The sequence below is a fragment of the Dicentrarchus labrax genome, unplaced genomic scaffold (genome assembly GCF_905237075.1).
Source record: "Dicentrarchus labrax unplaced genomic scaffold, dlabrax2021, whole genome shotgun sequence".
NCBI lineage: Eukaryota > Metazoa > Chordata > Actinopteri > Moronidae > Dicentrarchus > Dicentrarchus labrax.
This window is the reverse complement of record NW_026136708.1, coordinates 3,054,263-3,075,089: the sequence shown is the minus strand read 5'-3', so window position 1 is coordinate 3,075,089 and position 20,827 is coordinate 3,054,263. Positions and strand designations below refer to the sequence as shown.

The window sequence follows — 20,827 nt, the reverse complement described above, 5'->3', positions numbered from 1 at the left end:
ATCTTCCTGCTTACAGCTTTGATTAGGGAAAGTTGACCATGCATTTCTGTATTATAAAAAACACAACCTGTTACAATTAATAACTTTAAAATGAGTTGGGAGTTGAATAAAAGAATTAGGTAATGGTATTCTTTACCTACTTCTTTCTGGGAAATGTAGTTTTACAGTCTGCTGAGCCAGATGAAGTCCATGGACTACAGTGACTTTTAACATGGGGTTATCTTACATTAATACTGGTCCTTCATCAAGATACGTGTGAAGAGGAGAGTTTTTACTTCAGATTATTGATTCTATTTTCAAAAAAACATTACATTACATCTTTAATAATATATCCCTCAACAGTAAGAGCAAATTAACCCTCATTCTGGAGTAGCAGGAAGTTTGTCAACAAGGCAACAAATAAACAGGAAGCAGAAAAAAGGGAAATACTGTAAATCTTTATTTTCTGCTGCAACATTTGTACAGATAAGCTTTTTCCAGCCGTCACAGATTTGATTCCTCCTCACCGACAGCCTGCTGGACCAGTTAACTTCTCATTCATTATTGTCGCATATCCAAGTACATCCGACTTATTGCTTTCCACTGACAGACCGCCAAACCAAGGAGAGAACTTTACCACTAAATACTAAGAACAAATATTTACCATATGTTGTACAGAATGGTGGCATCTCAAGTATCAAACATGTTGTCGCACACCATTTTACATTTGAAGTACATTTTGAAGTATAGTCCAGAAACATGGCAGATCTAGCTGTAAACATAACTACAGTGGTCAAAATTAGGTAGTTAACTTAAACAAATCCCAAATAAAAAGCAACATTAAATACCTAATGAGGAACATTACTATTATCACTATTCTTTTACTCAAAAAAAAAAAACATGATTCAAAACAAAAAACAATATTTACATGGTATTCAGTCCGCACAGCATTAAAATTTGCTACCTAGTCTATTTAACATATTGCTACTTATATTCTCATCTACAGCTGCACATGCATAAAAATATTTTTTTTGGGTTTGCTAACACAGTCAACAGCTCTGCTTGTTGTCACAGTATAAACTTCATTGAAATAGTCACATGACCTGGCAAGTTAAAGCTTAAATGGGTTCAAATTAATGTGGCAGTGGTGGCAAATTAACAACCAGTTCATAGTAGAATATATGTTCCAGAAATGGGCAGGACAAAATACAAATGGCTTCATCAGTGCCATAAAAATGCAGGAAATAGAAGCAGTTGGGAATTCTAAAGGCGGGACTCGTGTGATGTGGATGGGTGCCACTTGTTCTAACAGATACTAACGTTATTGCTGTAATAAAAAACTAATTTTCCTTTGTTAAGCAGTAATGTCACACTCATAATTACACACACTGCCTCCCAGAGGGCACAGAGGAGGAAGGACTGGACAGTGAGTGAACCTGAGGTAGCAAAGCCAAATCGAATACACTTTGGAATTGATAACGTAAAGGAAAGAAAAAGCCTTAACGCATTAGTGCATTTTTCTTGAAACCACCAAATTCATTTTACACTCTCAAAAATCAAAACTAGATATCTATATAAAATTATACACAACAGAATTATTAAGACAAAACTTTTCTAATTCAACTTTCTGACAACATCATGCCGGGTCCTGAGAAAGGACATGAGTCCTAGTTCCACTGTACAGCTCATTTAAAAAGTAGCATTTTTAATCCCATCCTTCACAATATACACAAGCAGTATAATTATAGTAGGAAGGCGTACTTACAAAATTATTCATAATAGCCAAGCTGATATTGGAATATTTTGCGAGCAAAGAGTAAGACTTATCAAAAATGATGCGAGTGGTGAGTTATCCTTGAAGTATAAAAACAAATGTGTATATACAAAAATATACATCCTGACGAGACATTCCTAGCAGAGGCGTTTTTCCCCCCCGTTTTGTAAACTTTGTAAAAGTATGTAGTTTTGAGTATTTTCTATTTAAAAAGGCAATTCTTCAAACAATCCATAATACCAATGAGTGTCTTTTTTTCTTTCATAAAAAAAATAATAAATTCAAAATACTGCAGCACCTTCAGTCCGGAATCAAGATTTTATAAAATTCTTGGTTTAAAAAAAGAGATTCTAAAAAGACAAATCAGTCAGTCAATCCATTCATATTTGGGGTTTTTGTGAGCCTTCACCCAGTATCGGGTCAAAAAAAGGCCTCAGCTGGGAGTGTCCAGCGTTGGGTTCCTCAGTAGACGCGGGGAATGATCCGGTAGCGAACAGTTCGGCAGTACTCGTCCCACGCCGAGCCGTACTTCCTCCTGCACTCGCTCATGTCGCGGGAGTCTCGGTGCACGAGCAGGATGATGAAGTAGATCATGTAGTGCCACGGCAGGAGGTGGCTGAAGCCTGCAGATGTGGGCGGTAAGAGAGCAAGAAGAAACATTTTAGTCTGACTGTGACGGACTTTATCAGTGGTTACTCGTGCTAATCTTTTCACACAATGTTTATCCTCCTGCTGAAAATGTTCCTGTTCTGGCAGTTTGTTCATTCAAAGCTCACACGGTAAAATCCCACAAACCCCTATTCTTCATGTTCTGCTTCTCACTTTGTTGACATATTTTGACCAGTGGACACATCAAAAAGTATATTTTGAATTCTGGTTATGTCAGGAAGTCAGAGTAAAGATTGCTGTCTGAATCTTAGCAGCATCTGTCACCTCCAACAGCTGATGCTTGTATGTAAGGGCTGTCTGAACAACAGCTGTGTTGTTCATGTTACAGTTAAAGTCCATTACACACATAAAATTCATTGTTGTTTCCTTGACTCAGCACTCTTTCCTGTCACCAGCTGTTAGGCCACGTGTTGCCTTGTACCACAAGCCACAGGAAGTATTTCATAATTTGATAGGTGATGATGGGTATGAGACTGGAGGTCAGTGCAGCGAGGCTTTTTCCTGTGTGTCCCTTTCTGCTTCCATTCCAGCTACTGAATGTAACCTTAGAGACAAAACCACATTTTACTTGTATTTATACTTCAGTTGTTGTATACTGTATTCTTACTATGTTCCTTTTTGACTGCAACTGTGGTCACTGTTAGCATCATTGTGATTTCTGAATAGAAATGTTTATGATTGCTCACAAAAACAAGGTAACCTTTAAAATGTCCATATGTCTGGAAACAGGGATTAAAACACAAACCTGCCCTCGTGGCATGTTTGGATTGATATTTGCACTTTATCCATTTTTCCTTATAGATCAGGAATCCGTCCCTCATTGTGAGGAGAGTGCTGCCTTTACACCAATAAGAGGAGCTGATGTGATGGGTACAAGCCCCTCACACACCCACTGATAGTGACAGCAGATTGTTCCTTATCCCAGGAGCACTGTGCACGTGAAGTAGGCCTGTAGCGACGCGTCGACGTCAAATTTTTGCGTCAACGCTTCGCCACAGCTCTACACACACACACACACACACACACACACACACACACACACACACACACGCACACACACACACGCACACACACACACACACACACACACACGTGGGAGACCAAAACATTGCAGAATGGAGGACGAAACAGCAACCTCCTCACAGAATTCCCAATGAAAGCCCCAATAAAAGAAAAACTCCTAAAAAAACAGCTCGCCCTAAATCATCGAAGGTATGGGAATACTTCAAATTTAGTCCCAAACGTAAAGGTGTGGTTATTTGCGCTCTGTGGCAATGTGGGAGCATCTGGGGTGGAGGCGCCCCGTTGTCGCTGGTGGAGGAGACGGTGGCAGGTGGGCGCTGGCGTTGGCTGGGTTGGTTTCATGTTTGTGTGTTGTGCGGCTTGGGCTCTGCGCACTTCGGTGGTGCTGACCGGCTGTCTTGGCTCTCCGTGCGGTTTGTTCGTGCTGGGTTGGTGGCTAATGTTAACGTTGGCTAACTACTGGCGCCTAGACAGCTGTGTTTAGCTAACGTTAGTTATCATCTAATGTTGGCTTGAATGGTAGCTGGCTTACGGCTGCAGAACACAGCTATCTATAGTAGCTAACGTTGGCTGGCGTGGGCTTTGGCTGCTGGCCTGCCGCGGGCGGGCTGCGCGGGGGGGCATGAGATTGATTTGGCCAGCGTTGGTGCTTGTTGTTGTTGTCTCCTTCGTGAGTGGCAGTGGGATGCGTTGGTTAGCCTAGCACCACCAAAGTGCACAGCTGCTAGATCTAGCTAACGGTAGCAAGAAGATTGCAGTAGCTTTTAATGTTATCTGTCTAACGTTAGCTAACTCACGTTAATCGTCCAATTAGTTGTTAGATTAGTCGACTTATCGATAAAATAATTGCCCGATTAATCGTTATATATAATCGTAATAAATAATTGTTTACCCCCAGCCCTAACGTGAAGCAATGGAAAATGCTAGAAGTGCTTTGCCAGTCCTCTCTCTCATCCTGCATCTTAATTCATGAAATTAGTTCCCTTGGTGTTTGATTACTACACAAATGTAAAGCCAACTCACCACAGGGTAGAGACCAGGCCAGGGCCATCATAAGGTCTCCCAGGTAGTTAGGGTGGCGGACCACGCCCCACCAGCCAGACACCAGCAGACTCTTCCCAGTAGCTGTGGGGATAGTCTTCAAATCTGGACAGAACAGACAAACACAAAGACAGAAGTTACCAGTGAGAAAGACAAACTATAGAAGAAAAAAAAAGGATGGAGGTCAGTCTGATATTAAACTGCATCAAATGTATGGAAAACTTGTCATTCTAGTGTATTTTCAGAGTTTATATAGATGCTTTTCCTGCTGTAATAATTCTGAATTACAGAAGCAGATCAGAGACTGCAGGTTTCTGTCGATATTCTGTTGGAAGGGTGTTAGGTACATAGAACATACTGACTTCAAATAAGGAGAAGATGGTATGAGTAAACACACCGACCATCAAATAAGTCTGGTGGGAGAGAACTAGAGAGCATCAGAACATCAGTAACTCTAACGGCTGTTCCGCCTCAGTTATTTTCCTTGGAGGCCAATAAAGTCATCTCATTATATAACCATAACATAATTAGCCTCGAGTCTGCAGGAAAACTTACGAGACAGTTTGGGGTCTGATGGGTTTCTCCTGAAGGCGTTCTTCTCAGAGTTGGACTTCCTGAAGATGTAGAAGCCGACGACTGAAAGAGAGAGACCAAGAGAAACTTTAGAAAACCAGAAGAAAAAAAAAGACCACTGAAATGTTAACTTCATCTCTTTGGGAATAAACTAATTACTCTTTTTATCAAATGCTCTTGATATTTCTAACTAACTACCTGTACATGACCTCAAGATGAAGTAACAAGAACTATATATAAATACAGTTGTGTAATCAAACAATCCAAACCCTCAGTCAAGATGATTAGTAACTTCAGTTTGATGCTCCGCTCCTACTTACGTTTGAGTGTGACAATGGCTGCGAGGGCGGGGAGGCTCAGCAGGTTAGGGTGGCTGACCAGGTAATAGGCCTGCAGGGTGTAAGTGAAGGGAACCCACACCAGATCACCAAACGCCAACATGAAGCCAAAACCATCGTGCATCAAGTCCATGGTGGTCAGGATGGCCTCCTGAGGAGACAGAAAGACACAGTCAGCACTCGTATGGTTTAGAAGTTGTTTACCGGGCCATGTATGTAATTATTTTCTTTATTCATCCATGTGTTTCCTTTTGAGGGACATTTTCTTTAGAAAATATCAACATTACAGCCCATATTTTGTGCTCTACCTCATTCCAGAGGCCATCCAACACATAGAGAAGCTGGAACAGGTTCACAAGGATCATGGAGTAAGATGGAGCATTCAGACTCTGCTCCTTCATCTCAGCCAGCGCCATCGCAAAGTTGATCAAACACTAAACAATGAGACAGATACAATCCAACATCATTAGGAATTTTTTCTCATCATCCAGACTGCTATACAGCCATTTGGGAAGACATCTCCCAACTTTCATTTTAAGGTTATAAACAAGCAAATTACCTTATGTGCTTACATTTCAGGTTTGACATAACTGACACTGACAGCTTGACAGTACAAACCCTTCACTGATCATCCAAACACTGGGACCCATGTTCAAAAGCTGTGGTTCTTTAATGCTATACAATCTCAGCTGAAAGTCTGCATTAACCTCATAGTCACAAGCAAACACAAGGCCTTGAGGTCAACGATCAACTCACATTTGGCCACCAGAGGGTGCAATGTGGGTGGAAAATGACCCCATAGACACACAGAGTGGTGCACTTTCATCAACTCTACAATTAGCTGAGGTGTACAGGCATACTGCACATCATTCTGACTCATGTACCTGGCATTAACAACTCAAAAAGGCTTTTGTTTATAATAACAATAATAACCACCTTCTTACTTCAAGTGCCTACTAAATGTTTGAGACAAAGGACAACTCACCCAGCCAATCAGACCAGGGCGCATCTCACAGAAGAATTTCAGATCAAAGTCTTTGATACGGGGATTGAGTTCATGTCCTTTAAAAAAGTCATAAACCACATTGCCTGGAGAGACAGGGGGAGAGAAAATAAATCAGACAACTGTGCCAATGTAAAGCAACTACAGTGAAAATAAACGAATGAAAGAATAAAAGGTACAACACAATGTATGTGATCAGTGAGTAACTGCTCCTTACCAGAGTTCCCCCCCAGTGCCAGCTGCTCTGGGGCAGCGTAGCGAGAGCGAACATACAAGTAGATGCTAAGCAGGACGGAGATGAGGAGGGAGGCCGTGGCCAGCTGCAGGAAGTGGCTGTGGATGTAGGTGAGGTCAACGCCCTGGTGCACTGCTGCCACTACGGCTACAGCGCTCACCGCGATAGCAAAGAAACCTGGAGGGGCACAGAGAGGGTCAGACACAGATGGACAGACGGAATGTGGAAGACAAAAAGCAAACAGCTAAAAAAAACTGCAAGGAAAGGATGTTGAAAGACAAATGAAAGTAAAGGATGAGCAAGCAGTCAGAATTGGTGATGGTCACTTCACATTGCCTCACCATTGGTCCTGTACTTCAGCCTCTCCCCAGACCTCAGTGGCATGCCTTCACTCAGCTAGAGGGAAACAGGAGAAGTTAACAGCTGACCAAGATTACATTAGAAGAAAATAATACTTGGACTGACATACCAAATACAAACAATATTGTATGTTTATAAGGTTGATTATATAGGTGAGCAGAAAGTAATCTCAGTTAGTGTAAGATATCGAGAGGCAGAGATAATCCAGGAGAGAATAAACAAGAGCTTCCGTTTTCCTGTGGAGCATCTCATTAACTGTTGCTCCTGACCCTTAATCCAATTTCTGTCTCCTGCCTGAGCTAACCAACAGAAAAAGTCATGTGCTGGTTCACGTGGTCATTTCCTGTATCAGTGAGTTTAGTGTAATACTGTACTGATGATGTTACACACTATACGGAGGAAAGGGGGGAACAGACGGCATTGTGTTACGGGTGCTCCAAGTGATCGACTACCATTCATTATCAGCCAATATTGATTTGAAATATAAAGGCCAATCAGATGACTAAAATGGTTGTTGCTCGTAGATGTATTATCTATGCTGTCGCTACCCGATCCATGCTTCCTGCCGATCGCTACTGCACATGTGCAACTCAACAGATTAGAAGGAAGCGAGATAGCTCACTCGGTAGCTACTTCCATCATCAGCTATAGAAAAAAACAATGCATTCTATTCAAGTAAACACCTACCCACAATAGCTTCACTGATCGGACAGTTCTACCAGGTGTCTTAAAATGACAATACATTTACAATTTTCAATGTGTGTTTCAAGGAAATCCTTTGTGGAGAAAGGCAAACCGAAACATTCAACACAACAAACCTCATGAGACATTTGAAGGTTAGTCACATCCATGAATATGACATGTTTTCAAAGCTAGCACTGAGAGCGAGTGGGACTGTTTAGCAACTAATTCAGCTGTGAGTAACAGAGACATTACAACAACAGCAACCCTACAACAAGGACAGCAAGAAACTGAAAGAAATATCAGCCAATATAATGGTTGCCTTGATCACCAGCCGCAGTCTATTGTTGAAGATGATGGGTTCAGATAGTTCATGACCTCCATGATCCATGCTACCCTCTGCCAGGGCTGAAATATTTCACTGAAGCCTGCCACAGTGTATACACATATTGACTGCCTTATGAAGCACAACATCACATCAATCAGTTTTACAAGTGACATTTGAAGTGTCCATGTTGATCAAAAAGTGAGCGACTTTATGAATCATACTACTCTGTACCTCCACCCATTGTCTCTCTACCCCTCTGAAAGATCAAACTGCCCCAGCTTCCTAAACAAAAGGCAGCCACTCCAGACAAAAGCCATCATGACAGTACAGCTGTGTCTGTGTTGTTATTAGAGCGTCAGCGTGCTTTTCTTTACATCCAGAGATGTGAACATAGATGGATGGAAAGACACTCACACACTGCCCTACAACACGATAAGAGACAGTGGCAAAGCCACAACTTGCAATGGGCCTGGCTTGTTAGGCCTGCCCTGAGGAGTGATAAAGTTAGTTAGAGATATAAATAGCTTAATTGGTCTGTTATCTGGTAAATGCACAGATAAACTGAGTGCCAACTGACTTAGTAGAAGTAAACCCTGTGTTTAGTTCCATTTATTAAAGTAGGTGTGTTGGGCGTGTGGGGCTGGTTTGAATCTCTCTCTCTCTCTCTCTCTCGCTTATATGTTGAGCTTGTAAATATTTAAATAGTTTGTTTGATCTTCTCCCTTCCTTTGTAATTTTTTCATCACTGTAGAAAAAGGTAAATAAACAAACTTTCTCACCTCTTAATTTATGCTTTTAAGAATAGTTAAATAAATAATGCTACAAGATATATAAAAGGCCTCGAATACAGCCCGTGATCAGTTATTGGTGTTGGTCAATAGAGCTACGGTCCCAAAAATGCTGATAAGAGCACCCTGAATTTGTGTTTAACTACAACGACTTAACCAACTTGTGTGTGTATTTTTATGTGTACAGGTCTCAGCTCCTTTCACTTACCTTTCCAACAGGCAGGATGTAGAGCAGGACCTGGAATAAGACCCAGAGGATGACAAAGCCAAGAGCCTGGGCATCCCAGAAAGCTTCAAAAGGGGGCAAAAGAGGGGGGAAGTTGGCCAGGCTTGGGTCCTCCAGGTTGACTTGGAGTACCAGGAAGAGAACCCAGGCTGGCAGAAAGAGCAGCCAGAAGTATGCTCCTGGAGGAAGGACAAAGCACAACAGGGATGCTGATGTCGTCAGTTTGATTATGTTCAGTTTACCACATTTCACTCACACAAAATAAGATAAATGAAGTGAACTGACAGCTGTTATGTTATGTCACATTGCTGAGCCATCTCTGTGTTTTGAGAGAATGTTTTGTTCCAAAAGGAAAGCAGATAATTTTTTCCTCTTCTAGATGTGTAGTTTCAAAAATCAGTCTGGCATTACATCTAGACTGATAGTGTCATTATGTTATGATAGCACAGAATGACACACAATATGCATACTGTTCTGATAAAACCATAGGTTTATGCTGCATTCTGTCTTCATCTCCACTACCAGGACCCCTATGGGCTGTGAGTCAAATAGTACTGTCAGTGATCAACAGGGCGGGACATTAACACAAACCAAATAAATAAACGTACAGCACTAAGTGGCTAGGCACAAAGAAACATCTGCTAACCAACACTGTCCTTGTTTACACTGCAACAAAAAAAAAAAGTCTATTGGATTACAATCACATTACATAAAATCACTTACCCCGCCTTTAAGCAGCAAAGGATTGTTTGTAAATGATAACTTTACCCAGAGCTATCAAACTCACTGCTGCACCCGTATAGCTCCACTATAAATCAAGAGAGCTGTTGTTGGCACCTCTCTGTCATCATCAGCCACGAATACTAAGAAATAATAATGATCAAATGACAATTTACCCTGTTGGCCTACAACCCACGCAATATACTGTATGAGCTGACACAGGAAGCAAACATGTAACTGCTTCTTCCAGGTTCAAGGTTATTTCTAGAGATAAAATATGCTGCTCTGGACTGTCCTTGTTTACACTGCGTCAAAGAGGCGACACTAACCTCAAACAATTGAAAATTAAAATACATAAATGAACTGTGTGACTAAATCCATTTCTGTGGCCTTTAATAGCACTGGGCTTGGACAAGGATGTCATCAGTCTATCCTAAATTAAACTGTGGAACACTTTAAAGATCCTCCTCAGGCTAGTAGCTGCATAGTGACGTTCAAGTGAATTTCCTTTCCCTCCTGTAACCTACCCATCTTCCCTCCAAAGTCAAGTGGGCTGGAGAGGGAGGCAGCAGAAGCTGCAGCCAGCTTGGCATCCTTCTCCTCTAGCTTCTCTGGTTTGATCTCAAGTGCTTTGGCATCTCCGTCGTCCTTCCTGCGGCGCAGATTGTAACGGCCTTGGTTCTTCTCAGACTCCGCCTCCACCTTGGACTCAGACTTAAAATGAAAGATAGAGGGGCTTATTTAGGAACTTTGACAAACTCATAAGTTGCACAAGACGTAGCCATGCAATTTCAACAAAGTTCTTGTACACCATAAGTGACATAGTGACAGCTGTGGAGGATCAAAAACAAACTATTCATTTTATTGATGAGGTTTCAGTCATCAGACCTTTATCAGGTAAAGTAGGCTAGGTGTTTCCATTTTAATAAAAAATTTGGGGTGAAGTAAAGTTCTAAATTGCACAAAATAAGTTTTGTATGTTAATAATGTATGGTTTGTCTTCACTACAAACATTAGAAGGATGGACATAAAAGACTGGACCCAGTGCTGTGAGCACACAGTGCAGCTGAATGCACCGATATACCCTACCTTCAGTGGCGTTAAGCACTGGAATACATTTAGCATAAAATAATCTTTTAGGACAAGAAGGACCTTGACTTGAGTCACAATATTAAAATTTTAGGGAAGCTATTTTCAGCCTTTAATGCACTGCACTGAGCACTAGTGCAGAATGGGTTTACTGTGGTCAGTCCACATTGATAGGACAAATTCGTGGCAGTTAACTGGTCTTCTAAATCTTTGCATGAATGAAATAATGACATATCTATTTATATATTTATTTATAGTTATAAGGAGTTCGGTCTAGACCTGCTCCATTTGAAAAGTGTTTTGAGATAACTTCTGTTATGAATTGGTGCTATACAAATAAAATTGAATTGAACTGAATTGAATTGAATTGAATTGAATATGTGAAATCATCTGAAACCTACCATATTTACTGTAGGCTTTACTGGTGTTAAGCAATAATATGGCCTGACCCAAAATATTTCTTATATATAAGCTAAAACACCACAGAACTGGTAAAAGCTTTTCAAGTGAATGAGATTAAATTTTAAATGAATACGTGAGCAGAAGATTAGAAATGAAATTTAATGATAAAATAAGATCCCCACTCTTATTCATTTACAGCACTAGTTCAATCAAACCAAAACAATTGTTTGTAAATCTCTGTATGAAGTAACCTCAAGGTTTTCCTTTCTCTCTTAACTAAAAAAATACTTTCTCAAAGCTATGACTAAGCTCCTAGATTTTTCTCAGAAAGCTTCTCAGAGGGTATAACTATCCAGGGTTAATGATAGGTCACATAGCAATACAGACTAACAATGACCTTAGAGGCCGGCTGGTTTAAAAACAAAACAACAAAGCAAGAAGAACGGACAAAACAAAGAAAAACTGAATTGAAATAACACATGTTAATGGGATTTTTTTCTTTTAAATCTGAATTCGATTAAGAATCACAGATGTCTACCATTCTACACTTTGTCTAGACGTGGGACCCTGCGAAGCTGTCAGAACATTTTAAAAAGGCAAAGAAAGCAAAGATGTGGCACATGTTGGTACGCCATGTGACTGGCTAAATGAAGCACGATCTTGTGAGGGGAGCCTCTCTCAACTGGAAAACACACACATGGCCCCCCCAACGTGCATGCATCATGACATTCCACCAGCTCTGACTTTCCTCAAAGCCCATTCACTATTAGAAAGTCAGTAGTGCCTGGAACGTCAGTTGTTTTGTTTTTGTGATACTGTCCATCTGACAAAAACTAATTTCAACTCAACAGAGATGCGGCTTATGAATAAAGAAGTGGGCTTATTGCTTTCTAGTGCAATCTAGTCCAAAGACATGATGTATTTAACATTGCACTTTTTGCACACGTTGTTGAGTGTATTTGATGACTCTGGTGTGTGTTCATCTGTATTCGTGTTCATGTGAGAGTAACAAGGCAATGACAATGTCCCACTTGTACTGTACTGTTACATTTTTAATTAGAGTTTATATGGACCTTTCCAAAATGTACAAACTATCTAAAACACTTTTTCAATTTCAACATAAAACTCACCTCATTTACTTTGTTAGCAGTGTTATTCTCTTCTTTTTGTTTCTCCTCTTTCTTTTCATGCTTATTGTTGCTATTGTTCTCAGCTGCTTTTGTCTGTTTCTGCCCATGAAACAATGGAGGGAGATTGATGGAGATGGAAAGAGACAAAAAGGGGAAAAAAGCAACGTGAGGAACAGGCAGAGGGAACGTGATGTTGTTATGGTCAAAATCCAGAATGACAGAAACACGATTCCTAACAATGACAACGTACTGATGATTTAGGACATTTGAAGATGGACAACTGTACATTTTTAAAATCAAAGACTGGCACAACTTAAATTCAATTATTTATTTATAAATATATATTATATGTTATTATCATATAATAGTGCCATCTCATCTACAGTGATATATAATGTTTCATTATCCCTGTGGCTTTTTTGGTATTCTTTGCTGTCTTCATGATCATGGGTACGTATGCAGTAATTTCCTTTTACGGTGCAAATGAAACTACAGCCTCAGTTTGGTGTGGTTAAGATAAATATAAGTGCCATAATGTGATTACACAAAACCACTTGGTAGGGCTGTCACAACCATGAAATCCTAGATGACAAGTAATTGTCATACAAATAATTGTGATATGTATTTTTATTTTATGCCACCCAACGGGGATGTTGTGTTTGGCTTTCTGATTAGAAAAGTTTGATAGAAGTGATAAAATTCCAGTGTCATTAAAAAGGTTTTACACTTGTGGTGTTTTTTGTTTTTTTTTCATTCCAGGAAGAGTTTATGCAACGAATAGGCGATGGAAAAGCAATTGTCAAATAAATAATGAAAAAGCGAATATTAATAATATCAGCTGTTTGGTCTGATTACATTGTACAACAATTCTTAACTGGGTTTCAACATGCTGAAATTAAAGTTGGGGTACGCAATTCTAAAGAAATCAAATACCAATGGACAAATACCATGACACAGATCTAACAACAACAGCTGGAATGGCTGGAATAACAAGTTAGTGTTGTGTGGCTTGGTCCAAACCACCTTGTTTGTTTCCCAGTTACAGAGCCAGGACTGTGTACACTGGATTTTTTTCAGCGCAAACAGAGCTTAAATCTATCGGACCGTGGGAGATATTTGCTGGATCTGACAAAGTCTATTGGATTACAATCACATTACATAAAATCGCTTACCCCGCCTTTAAGCAGCAAAGGATTGTTTGTAAATGATAACTTTACCCAGAGCTATCAAACACACTGCTGCACCCGTATAGCTCCACTATAAATCAAGAGAGCCGTTGTTGGCACCTCTCTGTCATCATCAGCCAGGAATACTAAGAAATAATAATGATCAAATGACAATTTACCCTGTTGGCCTACAACCCACGCAATATACTGTATGAGCTGACACAGGAAGCAAACATGTAAATGCTTCTTCCAGGTTCAAGGTTATTTCTAGAGATAAAATATGCTGCTCTGGACCACAGACTTTGTTGTCTTTGTTGCCTGGTGACATCAACAACAACAAATAATAATTCACAACAAGTAAAGTTAATTGATGGTGAATCTACATCTGCATGCAACCGAGTCATGTTGTTATCAGCAGTAAACAGTATAACTGTATATGATACAGTATCTTAGTTTATGTATTTACTACAATTCATTTTCTGACCTGCATCTATACACTCTTACTGATTAGATCCTTTGATCTACCTCTTTCTGTACACCAGCTTCTCCAGCTATACCAGTGCTGAGACTGTAAAGGCAGCTGTGGCACTTACCAGGGGACTGAGCCTGACTTCTGGGGTATCCTTCAGCTTTGCATCCCTGCGGGAGGTGGGTGCACTCTCTGTTATAGCTGCAGTAGCGACGGCTGCCGCTGTGCGGGAGGACGAGCGCCGTGTGGTTCTTGCTGGGGAGCGCGACCGGCTACGGCGGCGGCCTGGTGATCGAGAACGAGAGCGGGAGCGAGAGCGGGTCTGGAACCCAGCAGCATTCTGAGAGAAAACAGCAAGTGAAACAAAAAAGAGACTGCAAATATTAACAATTTTTGTAGGTGAAACTGAATACAAAAAAATGTCTACCTCATCTTGTGTGGAATATAGTAAGTCCACATACTACTGAAACTTTACACTGCAGGGTCAAGAAGAGGTTGTCTGCAATGCTTGTGCAGTACAATTGGAATCCCTCAAAATCATTAAATAGTTAAGACATTTTTAAAATGAAATTGAGCATTATTTGAGTGTTTTGGCGTTAGGCAGTCTTCTAGCAGTGATATTACACCATGACAATGACAGTATAACATTTATAACAGCATTATAATGAGGTACTATGGAAGAGATGCCCTGGCCTACAAATCTAGTTCTCCAGCTGTAAGAAAACATACATGTTTGGTATAGAACCTCATACATTTCACAGCATCATAATTTTAATAGCTTTTTCCCAGTGAAAATTAGATATGTGATGAAAAAATGCTCATTCCCACACTAATTTTTACCATATAAGGCAGCCCTACCTAGTTTGTGAGCTAAAGAAACATAATCATGAGGGCCAGTATCAGCAGTACAATTTGGCTTAGGCCATAGAGTGGGCCAATTAATTTGTTGTTTTTTTTAAATTCCATTGAAACCTTTCATTAACAAATGTAAACTGATTAAGACCAAGATTCTACAGAAACAAAAAGTTACATGAAACTGAGAAAAGAGTTTGTAAGTCTCTCTGTCACTCTGGGGGTACCTTGATGTCTTGCTCCTTGAGCTCCAGCTCAGTACCATCCTTGTAGATGACGGTGTAAAGCTGACTGCTGGCATCATAGCGCAGCACCTTGACCTCATAATACAGGCTGCTTCCAGGCCAGCGGCCCATCACCATCTCCCCTCTCTGATACTTCACAGAAGGCATCGTCATTGGCCTGAGAACAAGTGAAAGACAACAAAGAGTGAGAGCACAACAAAGACAGAAAGAGAAAGTGAGAGAGGGAGGGCAGGAGATATAGGAAGCAAAGACGTGTTTCAATTTTAGGTAGTTTAGTATAGAAGGAGTGTACATTTGGCAGTAAATATGGAGTTATTTACTAAAAACAGTCAGTTCAGTGCAAACATAACTTGCCATTGTTAAGTACAGTGAAGAAGAAGAACTTAAGAGAATGACCCAGCCCTTTCTGTTTCCATACAGTCCACTGCAGCACAGCATGAGCTCAAACCTCGACAATCTGCTTGAATGACCACTGAACCGTGGCATCTCAAAATCTCAATGGGCTCACTGTCACTCACAATGCTTTGGCAGTTACATATTTGACATACAACTTTCTGTCTGTCCACTGCATTATACAGTGTAACTACTGCTAGACAACAATTCGGATTTACCATGTAATGTGATTTCAAAGAGTAATACAATATGAATTACTGACAACAGTTCAGCAAGTTATTGTTCTGTTCCCATAATAAATGAAGCAAAATAGCGGGCCGATTTAAATTAATCACAAACTAGAAGAAAAAAACGACTGATTTAGCATACAAGGTCATGCACAAAACAAACAAGCAATTATACAGTTTATCATGTGATAGTACTTAGCAGATGTTATACTAATAGGCACAGGGCCAAGGATTAGAGCGAGCATGTACAGGAGACCTTACTTTGAGCTGTAAGATGCTCGAGCTAAAACAGGAACTGAAGCAGATGAGAAAATCACGCCCCCACTACTACAACATGGCCAGAGATCAGTGGGCTGTTCTGGCCACTCCCCCAGCCATTTACTCATAAAAATAATTAACTGGAAATATGTTTAACCCTAGGACAACATAATAAACTGTTCTGCCCAATGTCTAGACCAGAACCCCTGGGGCAATCCCTCAACTACACAGAAAAAAAGAAAGTGCACTCAATCTGTGTTTCTGAGTTCTTGTTTTTCCTTTTTGTTTGTTTCTTACTGGGGTGTGAAACTAACTTGGCAGGTATATGGTGCAGCTATGTGAGGTCACCCAACTCCATATTTGTCACATAACTGCCATGCTAGTTATCTGTGATAAAGATTCTTCAGCTGTACCTGCTTCAGTATTGTTCAGAAAATTGTAAAGAGGCTATTTACCACAAAAGTCAATAACATAACACATTCCTTTTAGGCTGAATTGTTTTGGAATCATTAAGAATATGAATTAGACCATTTAAACACTAAATTCTGAATTTAAATAATCAAAAATATCAACCACCATTGTTCCTCTGTTTATCTTCAGTTTTAAATGATGTCTGTACTATTACACCTGATCAAATTGTATACATCTTACATTTTCAAAACCACCCAAACATTTTGAGAGCCTGGGACAAGCTACATTAACTAACACTTTAGAATGACAAAATCCTACTGTAGTGTGCACCGCTAGACACAATGAGGTAGGCCAGGCCAGGTCAGCATTATGGAACATTAGGGACCGGGGATGCTCAGTGTCTAGAAAACCACCACACTACTGCAGAACTGCTGACAGGTCTGTCCCTGCTAGGTTTACCCAAAGCTGTCTGTCTGAAAGTGTGGCATTCAAGTCACCAGCCAACCAGGCAAGGAATTTTAGCCCAGCCAAAGTGCCAATGATAGGGAACTAAACTGTGGTTGTGGCTGTTGAGTCTGCCAACTCTAGCAGACAGTTTGAGGACAACCTAAAAATTTGAGTGGACTCAATGGTGATAACGGCTGGTCAGTTATATTACTAGAGTTCTGTGGACAATTAGGATTTTTTCCCCATACTGCAGAAACCAACACCTGATTCATTTACAGATGAAAAATAATAAAAATGTGAAGTCAAACTCTCCAGACATACTTGTTACAGACAGCTAAGTAAACAATCTATTAAAACAGAGATTAAATGGAAGCACATGCATGTTTCTGTTACTCTAAATCATCTCATCTCTCCGCTGCCAGCATAAGAACAGACAAAGCATTGCAATATGTAAGAAAAGTTTGATTAGTAGCACATTAACAAGAAGGTATTGAAAGGAAGGAACTCAAACACGTTGGGGAGAACAGGCTTTGGCTTCAGCAAAGCAAATTTAGGTCTTTACGTCCAGTTCTCTAGTGGTGACAGTTTTAGCCCCATAACATAATGACAGCTTCCTGTCAGCAGCCTTGCTAATTAAAATTCCAGTGGCTAACACAGCGCCATGCTTCAATAAACGGCAGGTAGCGTGTAGAAAAGGTTCACACAAGTTTTCCACTACACTGAGAAATGAAGCACCATTCACATATCTTACAACCCCTTCATGTTAAATCTGACAGCTCAGCTGAGTGTTGACTACTAAACCACTCTACTGTGCAATTAAAACCCAATGTGTACTTCATAAATATCTTGTAAGCCTTTTTAAACAAACAATAACTCAAGTGATTTACAGCAAAGGCCAGGGAGAAGTCGGCTCACCAGGATTACTACAAATAGGCAGGGAGAATCAAACATACACAGTCAAGCCCCAATCCACTGGTAACTGATCACACAAAATCCACAACATCAGAGTGAAAAACATCTCAATATGACACACCCAAAGCAAGTCCCTGTGCTGCTCTCCTGGCTCCCCTGCCCAGTTCCATATGGGATGTGGAAGTCAGATCTGAATCGTGACTGATGAGAGTTTCCCATCAGATCTCAGGCTGGGCTGATGAAAGGATCAGAGCTGTAGCGTGGGTGGAGTTTTAAATAAAAGTCAGGCAGACATCCCCCCTTTGTGCTGAAAAGGGCTGTTTAGCTCCACCTGGTATGCAGCTGCTTTGAAACGTAATGTGTGTGTTAAGTTGTAAGATCCTACCAAAGAGGCGTTAACCTGTTGTGTTAACGTTCCACAGCGGTAGGATACATCTGAAAAACCGGCACTGGGAATAAGGCAGATCACTCACCGCAATACAGACTTTACTCCTATATTAATGCGCCCTCAAATGTCAACTTTATGTACTGTAAAGTCGCAACACCCTCTGTTATCTATGTAGGACTATCTAATGGAAACCATCACAATCTAGTAACACTAAGCAACAAATGTAAACTAACGTTGTGCTTTAAAATAAACTGAGTCAATGGGAGATGCTTGCTCTTTTGTGACAGCTTTGCTTGGACTTGTATTATCTCCTGCGCAATTTCCAATGCGTTATAGCATTATTACGACGAACTTAAAGCACCTTTATTTATTATTTTGTTAAAAGGTATCTGCCGGCGTTTACTCTCACGTCCATAATGGCATATGTCACTGCTTGACCTACGAATTCGAGCTTGGTTTGTTTTCTTGAATAACAGTAATTAAGCGTTATGCCCTTTGTACCACAACTCAACTGTAATGTAAAGGAGCTGTTTCTTTAACAAACTGCCCCTAACGTTAGCTTTGTTAGCTTCAAGACAGCCGTGATGCAGTTGCAGGCGACAGAAAGGAAAGGAGGGAAAACGTCATGCATTCAAATACTGTTGGCATACGTCAAACAGTCAACCCGTCAACCCGTCAGCACAATAAAGTTCGGCCAAACTACTTCACTCACAGTAACGTTACCCCGGGACAAGGTTTTAAATATATGGTAACCATGGATTCAAACCCCCGACTGAGGTAGCGTTAGGGTTACACTCTAATAAAGGTTATCTTTAACTAAGCAGGCACAGTCTAGTTCCTGAGCGTCGTTAATCTCTATGTTAGCGCATTGCGCGTCCATAACGGTACAGTTACAACTCAGTTAACGTAACAATGCTGCTGACCAGAACTATCAAACATGTCCAATACAACTATAAGCTGTTATACAGGACGTCGCCAGCACATGATATAGCCTTATTATTTTACTTAGACCAGTGGAAACAAGTTTCAGATTTCAGGAACTAGTCGGAGCCTAGAGCGCCGTTATACCGCTTGAGTTAGCTTTGGCTAAGCCCCAGTTTCCCAACAAAGGCAAACGTAAAGCGATTTGTTATTATGCATCACAAATATATGCGTTGGACGGCTGCACTTACCTTAAAACTACGCGATTAATTCCAGTGAGTAACAGTGATAAGATATTCCTTAACAAGACGAGGAATTAATAAATTAATCTTAATATTTTAAAAACCGACTTTCCTCACGTTTGACGTAGAGCTCGTTCTCCCTCCCTCTCTGGGCAAAACCCACCAGTGACTAGAAAGGCGCGAAGCCCGCTGATTGGATATCTCAGCGTTCATTTCAAACAGCTCTGCAATCTCATTGGCTATCGGTGGATTTTAACTGTGTTGCGATTGGCTTTGAGGGAGTCACGACTACTTTGTTTACTGGTGTAAAATTACCGTCAGACAAAATGGTAGAAGCGCCAAAAGCAGATATCACATACTAAACTAACTAACGATACACATTAAAATAAAATAATGTCATAGAAAATAGTCAAATAGTATAAATCCACTAAATGTATTATTAAAAGAAATTGCATTGTATATTAATGTAAATATAAACATATACTAATTCCCACTATATTTAATTATGTAGCCTTTTATATAAGCAGAATTTTGGTGACATTGAATGAAAATCAACTGAATTTGGCCAATTCAGTCTGTTTATATCCATTCTTATATTTTATACTCATGGCAAAAGTGTTTTTTTTTTATGTCCAATAAAAGCTGAAACAAAGAGAGGAGGGAATTGTATGTTGTCCATATTTCTGGAGGAAAGCTGTTATCATAATGGTACTCTACGACTTATTGTTTGCTCTGGGGACAGACGCATTAAATCACTTGGTGGGGTCAGTATAGGCTGCACCTGTGTTGCACAGTGTTTAGATGTGAGGCATTTATCATAGTACAGTTACTAAATACATAAAAGACACTTCTTTTGCACAATGTTGCACAGTAAGCAATTAACTGTCCTCATATGTCTGGTATGCTGAGGAAAGCATGCATCAAAAAGTGAAAGTTTTGTCAAAAAAAAAAAAAGTCATCTCAACAACAAAGCAGGAACCAATACATCTAATATGTTCCCTACTATATTTAAAAATGTAGATAACAACTCTCGCTGTGATCAGAATATTTCCTCATCATCTCAATACCATAAACACAGTAGACATTACGAGGCTCTGCACCCTTAAGTCTCCCTCCAAAGTGCTTCAGAACAAAACGTTTCAGTTTAAGTGAGTTATATTTAATTTCACCTCACAACCTTACTGTTCATCATTAAATCCAGAGCCTCTCTGTGGGAAAGTGCACCATCAGTTTAAAGTGACTGCATCAAACTGCCTCCAGCAGTGAGCCAAGTGAAGATGGGAGTCAGTAACAGCTGCAGGCCGTGTCTTATTTGCATATGCTTCTGGTAGACCTGACTGTTGACACATTATTCACACCTGCCGCTCAAATATACCCAAAGCTCATAAACACAGCAAGAGGAAGAAAACTGATTTTGAAAATTCAAACTCTCCAATCCAATTACAGCATCAAGGTTTTTCTCAGCTTCCTCGTCTTTCTCTCTGCATAGCTCAGGGTGTTTTCCTGTGTTTAGTGTAGCTTTCGCCACAGCGCAGCA

The 20,827-nt window shown here is 40.3% G+C and overlaps 1 protein-coding gene across 4 annotated transcripts; it reads right to left on the bottom strand.

The window, feature by feature from the left end:
• Positions 1-417: 417 nt before the first annotated feature.
• On the bottom strand, positions 418-19,453 carry lbr (lamin B receptor). Of its 4 annotated transcripts, none has more exons than XM_051408833.1 (15): positions 19,300-19,453; positions 17,861-17,992; positions 15,074-15,248; positions 14,119-14,334; positions 12,360-12,458; positions 10,266-10,452; positions 9,001-9,197; positions 6,977-7,031; positions 6,618-6,812; positions 6,383-6,486; positions 5,706-5,831; positions 5,380-5,548; positions 5,042-5,122; positions 4,469-4,591; positions 418-2,376 (listed from the first exon to the last, which is right to left on the bottom strand). In XM_051408833.1, the coding sequence occupies exons 2-15, from the start codon at positions 17,956-17,958 to the stop codon at positions 2,216-2,218; spliced, it is 1,986 nt and encodes a 661-aa protein (XP_051264793.1). In that variant the 5' UTR covers positions 17,959-17,992; positions 19,300-19,453; the 3' UTR covers positions 418-2,215. The 4 variants fall into 4 exon arrangements, with proteins under 4 accessions (XP_051264793.1, XP_051264794.1, XP_051264795.1 ...); XM_051408834.1 differs by having other exon boundaries at positions 12,369-12,458; XM_051408835.1 differs by lacking the exon at positions 12,360-12,458.
• Positions 19,454-20,827: the final 1,374 nt, after the last annotated feature.